The sequence below is a fragment of the Lycium ferocissimum genome, chromosome 1 (genome assembly GCF_029784015.1).
Source record: "Lycium ferocissimum isolate CSIRO_LF1 chromosome 1, AGI_CSIRO_Lferr_CH_V1, whole genome shotgun sequence".
Classification (NCBI taxonomy): Eukaryota; Viridiplantae; Streptophyta; class Magnoliopsida; order Solanales; family Solanaceae; genus Lycium; species Lycium ferocissimum.
The window spans coordinates 68,046,369-68,054,088 of record NC_081342.1 but is presented as its reverse complement, the minus strand read 5'-3'; the positions used below and the strand labels follow the sequence as shown (position 1 = coordinate 68,054,088).

Here is a 7,720-nt window from a genome sequence, read left to right as displayed (position 1 = left end):
AAGTTATATATACCGACAACATATAATTATTTTTAATGGCAGAATATAGAATATAAATTCTTGTTCAAATATTTTAATATTAAGACTGTCAAATGTCTTTCTTAATAGGTGTGCAAAAATAATATTAGAAGACAGATAATATGAATTGGAGGTAGTATATTTTCTTGTTAAATATAAATGCCTCATACAAGTACCAAGGAAAAGAAAAATATAACTTTCTCTTTATACTGACTAATCTCTTACTACTATAACAATACTAAAATAAATTAGACTTCAAATGCTTTCTTTTTTTTCCTTCCAATTTTGCAGGAAAACAAAAGGAACAATTTAATGTACTGTTTAATTTGGAGATCATCACAAGAATATTGTAAGGGAAAAAGAAAAAAAATGGAAAATGCAGTTTTTCCCTCCCTTCTCTTTTTTTCTTGCTTTCTGTCTTTCTTGTCTCCTTGTCTTTTTTTACCTCACTTTTTTCCTTTCCTTTCTTTTCCCTTTTCTTTTTCTTTCTTTTTATCTGATTTTTCCCTCAGTGGGTACCTGATTCTCTCTCCCTTTTTTCCTTTCTTTTTAATAATGATTTCAAAATGAGTAGTACTTTTTTGTCCATGCAGAGACTTTAATTAATATTTTTCTATTTTTTGCTTTTCTTAGTACTATGAAATATTAGGCCTTCCCAAAGTGAAGTCCAAATTAGGCTTCGTTGGACTTGCTTGTGTTATGCTTGATGAGCTCACTTCTGTTGATATTCCCTCATAGCTTGTGCATTTTACTTCCATGTCTATCTGTTTTTTTTTTGGAAGAAAAAAAATGAATTACTACTAAGGAAGAATATAAGTAGAAATAAGAGAAGTGTGTGTGAATAAAGGAATCAAAAGGACAGATTGAGGAGTATATGTAACAATGATGAAGCAAAATACTGCATGTTGTATGTACTGCCATTCAAGAACTTTAAAATTCTACCCTATCCATGTATTAGAGGCAATACATGTATTATTACAACAAAGACAAGAATGAGCGTTGGACAACTTCTCTGTCGTTAGACAACAAAAATTTGTTGCTAATCCTATCAAAGGATGGATTGGCGACGAATTATCAAAAAGTCATGTTTGCTATAGGCTATTCAGAAACAAACTAGCGACGATTTCATGGCTAATTTCTGTTTTCCGTTTTTGTAGTGTACAGTTTCATAAAGAGACTCTGGTGTTTGGGTTGTTAATAAGATAGTTTGTTCGACCAAAAAACTTTCATAAGCATGATCTTTTCTGTCAACTCAGCAAGTTCATCAAATAAATGAAAAAGAATTGAAATAATATACAATTGACAGCGTATCGAATTTTCACATTATCTATATATATAGTTTACCTTGTCGACAATTGAAAAGTCTTGTGTAAATTAAGACGGAAAGAGTACTAAATATAAAAATGTATTATTATATATAATTAATAAAAGGAAAGACACATCACATTGGGACAGAGGGAGTATTCTACAATTCTACTTGGAGCCCATTTGGATTAGCTGAAAAAAAGTGATTTTTATACATTAGTGCTTAAAGTACTTATTAAGTGCTGAAAGTTATTTTACAAATAAGCAGTTACGTGTTTGGATAAAACTGCTTAAAGGGTTTATAGAAGTAAGGGTAGTATTGGAATTAACAGAAAATATAAGGGATAAAAGTATAAAGTTGTTTGTCAAAAAAAATAAGTTGGGGTTGAGCAACTTCTTGGTTTTGGCTTATTTTAAGCACTTTTTAACTTAATTGAAGTTGTTTTCTATTTTACCAAACACCCAAATAAGTTAAAAATGGCTTATCTTGCTGGTTTGACCAACTTATAAGCCAATCCAAACGGGTTCTCAGTATTGTAAGCAAAGTAGCAAACTATCCTCATTGCATATATATGCAGGAAGTAGCATCTTTAAGAACATAATGGTAAATGCACAGAGCAACTTGTAATTTAGAGTAATATAGTACCTCTAAAGAAGGTATGTTTCCTGGATGATCTCTTAGTTTCCCATGCATCTGCCAACTTTCTCTGCTACAGAATCACAAATATCAATTCAATCCAAGAGAATAATTTTTCTATCAATCAGTGGAGGTCATGCATGCATGCAGAAGAAAGAAAAATAAAAGAGACTGAGAAAACAGAAAGCTACTATCTTTTAGTACTACTATGTCATATTTTTATAGTACTCAGCTTCCTTTTTTCTTTTTCATGTCTTTCAATCTTCTTATGATATCCCCTTTTGATGAAATTATAAAAGTTGCACCCATGGCCCTAGCCCTTTCCCTTTGGCACCAAAAGAGGATTTTACATATGGGGACCATTTACTTAGTAGCTAGTGTTAGCTTTGATACTAAGCTTCCTAGTAGGGGGTCTAGTTTCAAAAGTGTTATAAGTAGTAGTAGCGGAGCCAAAAAAATTTATAGAAAGACTCAAAACAAATTACACATAAAAAATTTCTTTATATAACCCTCTTCACCATACATTGCGTCATCACAAATTTTTACTTGATGATATATAAATTTCTTACACCGACTATGTTTATAACTTAAATTTTTTATTTTATGTACAAGTAGTTATAAGCAGCCTAGTGAACATTAATTCTTTCTAATGTGTTACTTGGGACGGTGTTCAATGTTTTTCAGATAACACATGATATGTAAGGTTCTGAATTTTCTATCATTACAGCATAAAACAATGAAGTATTAGTTTCGGAGAGGATTAATTTTTGCTTGGCTAATTAATTTGAAAAATACTTCTGCCAATATTAAAGCAACAATTTGTGTCTGGTCAAGATTCGAAAAGTGCTTCCGAGAAAAAAAAACTATACATTCTTTTTTCAGTTTCAGAAAACAGCTTATGCTACTACTCAACAACACTTACTTTTGCATTAAAATTAGCTTGGCCAAACACCTCAACCCCTAAAATAAGAACTTTAAACTTTTCAAAAACTAGGCCAAACAGGCTATTAATCCTCTCACTAGCTCTATGTATTTCAATTTTTAAGCATAAATGGACTTCGTTGATCCATAATAATTGAGTTGCATATCACATAAATGTTTACCTTGACGAGTTACTCCAAAGACCACCATAATCTTTCTCTTGATGATACATATTTTGCCTTCCTTGTTGAACTGATAAATCAGACATCTTTGAATTTTGAACATCAAGCACTAATTCATCAGAATTATCCCCAGATGACACATTATCAAACACCTCCGATTGGCCTAAACATGTTCACAAGAAAGAAAAGGACATTTGTTCAACTTTTTTTCATGAATAAAAATATTTAGAAGTACTAGTAGTACTCATATTGTACATAATATTTAATTTACTGACTGAGATTTGAACTTGGAACCTCAGGGTGAATTTTGAACAACCTAAACCACTGAACCAACCTCTTCTCTTATTTTTTAGGATGTTCAAAATCAATATATGTACATAAAAAATAAAAATAAAAAAAAATCTTATATATATGGTATAATTTTTTCCCGAGGGTGTTCGGGTGAACGCCCTCGGCGGGCCCTAGATCCGCCCCTGCCTGTAATGAACAATCATTTATACACGAATTAGAATGTATTTTGTACCTGAAGAAGCTCCTCCTGCTGCTGATTTATCAGTTGTTTTCACTGTCCGATACATCTGCAAAGATTTTTTACACTATTAGATCCGCGAAAGATATTTTTACGATTAACTATCATTAATAAGTTGAACCAGTTATTTGAAAAGTACGACAAATAACCATTCTACAACAAGTTTATTAAATTGTCGGTATGTAACCACATACTCTTTTCTTTTATTTTGTAATTAACGCCAAAAATCGTCGGAAGCAAGGGGATTCAAATGATATCCCTTCCTAAAAAAGTTACTTATTTATGCATTTATATTACTGGCAAAAACATAATAAAGTGTATGCTAAATTCAAGGGTTGAATGCCCTTGTCTTGAAAGAGAAGTGTGATTTAGCCTATTGCTAAAAGTTGGATCCCCTATGCAAACAGGATTCGAAGCTTGTGGGTTCGGCGTTCTAATTCGTTTAAGTTATTGGGTTCTAAATTAATAATTTATACATACTCAATAATTGTTTCAAGACAAATATAGGATTTAGACCCAAGTTACCGGGTTCGTTAACTAACACTTGAGTCTATGCTAGCTCACTTTATTTTATGAAGATTTTGACTTTGCTTCTGGATACAGTACAATAAAATTTACTTGTACCAATTGTTTACATCAGATCAATACATCCATAACTATATTTGCACGTATACTTTAATTATTTAGCCATAGTTAATTAATTGGAGTACATATTTTTAAAACTTATCCAGAAAAAGTGGAGGAAAAAATTGAGACTACACAATAGGCTATTCCTTGTACTAGGAAATGGTAGCTTGATAGAAAATGATCACAACCTTTTTACTTCTGCCCCATATCATCATGTGCATTCATGTATGTTTAATTCATGATCCCCATGCAGACGCTTAATTATATATATATCATAAATGCCTGTAAACAGGTGCTTAATTATTGTGAATGATGTAATTAATTCAACAATCAAGTGGATTATAAGTACTTCACTAAAGACATGATAATTATTGTGACTGGTGTAATTAATTCAGCAAACAAGTGTATTATAAGTACTTCACCAAAGACATGATACTTATTTGTACTTTCTTTCTAATAGCCCTACCATTCCTGCTCTAAATGTCGGTTACAGTGAAACTGTGAAAGTAAGATTACAAATTTATTATCTTCAAAATTACAAATTTCACAAAGAGGTTTAATTTACCTATAAATATTCTTTGGTTAGTTTACCTACAAATTTCATATTCTTTGATTCAATAAGGAGGTTTACAAATTTCACTTTTATAATCAATGTGTATAAGATTAATCATTAATGAGTCTTAAACTTGTTTGAATTAGCTAGCTCCCATCTTAAAAGCAGAGCCGGAACTTAAAGCTTATGGGTTCTGAATTGTAATATTTATAAGTTATTGAGTTGTAAATTAGTAATAATTTGTACAGTTCAATAAAAGTTTAAGACAATACAAAATTTGAACAAAAACTATTACTCGAGACTCTAGCTTGGTCCCTCCCCCTACACAGGGCATAATGACTTTTCTCTCTACTTCAATCTCGAATTATAATCCCTTATCCCTTGAAAGAAACAACTCTTATATTTTTTTAGTTCTGTTAATATTAATCCTGATGTTATTATTGCTGAATCATTAAGAATGAGACTTTCTCTGTCTCTGTCTCTCTCTCTCTCTCTCCTTTTATTGAACTGTGTCTTTCTTCTTCTTTTTTTTACTACTACTACTAGTACAAGTACTGTTACTGTTACTGCTACTCCTACATGAATGAATATATGGTTCATTCTCCCAAGAAAAAAGCTGCATTATATAATAGGCTTGCAGAACCATCAGATCTACTAGTAGAAAAAGAAGTCTTGAGGATTTGAGAGAAACAAAAAAAAAAAAAAAAACAAAACAAAACAAAACAAAACAAAAAAAAAAGAAGAAGAAAAATATGTATAAAAAAGAGGCATTGGAATTTGAAATGTCTGTGAAATTTTACATCCTTTCTGATGATATAGGCTATTGTCCAAAGTAGTTGTACTAAAGAAACCATAGTCTTTTGTGAAGACTCCAAAAAGATAATTTTACTAGTGAACACATTTTGAAATTCCAAAACATAGCCCTTTTATATTATAAGAAAAATTAGTGGACTTTCTAAAAGAATTACCTGTAAATGGGATTTAACATGAGCCAAAGTGAGATCTTTCACATCCATGAGCTCAAGAACTGACTTAGGTGTTGCTCCTACATTCCCCAAAAACAGTGGAACATTGTTAATTAAGCTCATAATATCAAGATTTTCTCAATAACCCTTATACACTGAACATATACCTAAAAATAACTACATGGAATTAACCGCCGGTAAAAAATGAGATTAGTAATATAAGAAATAAGTCAGGCATGTACCTTCCACAACGTATTAAATTAAAATACACTATAGTATAGAATTGTTTAACGTTATCGGTGCATGAGTTAAACCCCTTTTCATTTAAGAAGTTAACTTACATACACAGACAGTACAAAGAGTTTTTACACTACTACTACAACTTAACCGGTCATATCAAATCATACACTTAATTTTTCAAGTTATCAGACCCAAATTAGCATAAACCTTCAATTAGTAATGAATAAAAGCATAGATAAAAAAAATTAAGCAAGTAGCCTACTTTCATGTCCACCCAAGAGTTCAACAGCATGAACAAAACGAGCATGGAGGGTACTTGTCCACCTCATTCTTGGAGCTCTCATACTCCTTTTAACTGGAAATCTTGAAAAGAATCTTGATCTCATTAGCCCACTTTGTTGTTGATGATGATGATGATGATGGGACTGATAGTGGCTATTTGATGAAGAGATAGGGTTAATGTTAAAATTATTATTAAAAGAACTAGGAGAAGATGGTATAGGTAATGTAGTTGTAGTAGTAGTATTATCAGATGGAAGAAGAGGGTTTTGATTATTGTAAAGTGGAACTTCTCTTATAGGTCTATAAAAACCAAGATCATGATGAGGGCTCATAACTTGGTTTTGATGTATAGGGTTATTAATGAAATTTGTGTTATAAGTGTTTTGGAAATATTGGCTAGAAGAGTAATTAGGTTCTTGATGATGAGTAGTACTACTAGGTCTTGGAATATTTGATGATAAAGATAGCTCAAAACAAGAAGTGTTTGTATTAGTAATATGGGGGTTTCTTGATTCCAAAGCTCTTTTCCAAAAACCCAAATCTATATTCTCTTCTTGAGTAGTATTCTTACTTGTAGAACTCTTCCAAGATGATGATGATGAGGGTTTGGTATTTGGAGGGCTAATTTGTAAGGATAAATCTGGTTGTGCTGGGAATAACTCCATGTTTATTCAAAAGGAAAAAGAAATAAGCACGACGAACAGAATTAGTAACCTAGAAAATAAGACAGGATTATTACGAACAACTCATCTTTCTAGTTATAGCTCTCCCTTTTCTCTCTTTCCTTCCTTGTTGTTTCTTGTGTTTGTAAGTAGGTAGTTATAATAAGGACTAGTAGCTTGTTTGAGGAAGATTTGAATTAATTTTGAGATGAAAAGGGGGATACGTATAGAGTTTTAGCTAGAGAGGAAAATTTTGGGATTTTCTTGAAATGGGGTTTGACGATGATGATGATCAAATGAAAGGGGAATTGAAGAAGTTGTTGGGATTTGAGATTGAGAGAGAAAGGAAGAGGAAGAAGAAGAAAAATGAGAAGGTGTATGAAGTGAATGTCTTGTTTCTTTTATGTGAAGTATATGTGAGAAAATGACACTTGAGGGTACTTGGGGGACACTAGGGGGTAGTGAGGTGGGGTGGTTTGATTCTTCTCTGGACATGGGGTAAGATGAAAAGGAAGAAAAAAGATGAGGAAGGAAAAAAAAAAAAAAAGAGGAAAAGTAAGTGAGTTTTGTGGCTTTGTTCCTTTTTTACTCTTTTCCACTTTTTTACTTTTTGGGTTTTAACCTAGCATTCTTTTGGTAAAGAAAAGGAACATTTTAGTGTAAGCTTTTACGTGTGCATTTGTCCCTCAATAATGCAGATTTATCTTTTAGATTTAAGTTAATATGCACTGATAATATTGTATTTTTTTTAGGTGTCGTTTGGCCATAAAAATTATTCACTTTTTTCCGGAATTTTTTT

The 7,720-nt window shown here is 31.6% G+C and overlaps 1 protein-coding gene across 2 annotated transcripts; it reads right to left on the bottom strand.

Moving 5' to 3' along the window:
- Nucleotides 1–281: 281 nt before the first annotated feature.
- LOC132058233 (probable transcription factor KAN2) lies at nucleotides 282–7,305 on the bottom strand. 2 transcript variants are annotated; one of them, XM_059450794.1, is made up of 6 exons: nucleotides 6,240–7,305; nucleotides 5,741–5,817; nucleotides 3,587–3,641; nucleotides 3,064–3,226; nucleotides 1,970–2,030; nucleotides 282–782 (listed from the first exon to the last, which is right to left on the bottom strand). In XM_059450794.1, exons 1-6 carry the CDS (start codon nucleotides 6,922–6,924, stop codon nucleotides 654–656), a joined length of 1,170 nt encoding a protein of 389 aa, XP_059306777.1. In that variant the 5' UTR covers nucleotides 6,925–7,305; the 3' UTR covers nucleotides 282–653. The 2 variants fall into 2 exon arrangements, with proteins under 2 accessions (XP_059306777.1, XP_059306769.1); XM_059450786.1 differs by having other exon boundaries at nucleotides 1,970–2,033; nucleotides 6,240–7,304.
- Nucleotides 7,306–7,720: the final 415 nt, after the last annotated feature.

Coding starts and splice junctions, on each gene's coding strand:
- LOC132058233 (XM_059450786.1), bottom strand. CDS start 6,924: ATGGAGTTATTCCCAGCACAACCAGATTTATCCTTACAAATTAGCCCT. Junction 2,034..3,063: donor CTTTGGAGTAACTCGTCAAG/GTAAACATTTAT, acceptor GTGATTCTGTAG/CAGAGAAAGTTGGCAGATGC. Junction 783..1,969: donor GAAACATACCTTCTTTAGAG/GTACTATATTAC, acceptor AAAAAAAAACAG/ATAGACATGGAAGTAAAATG.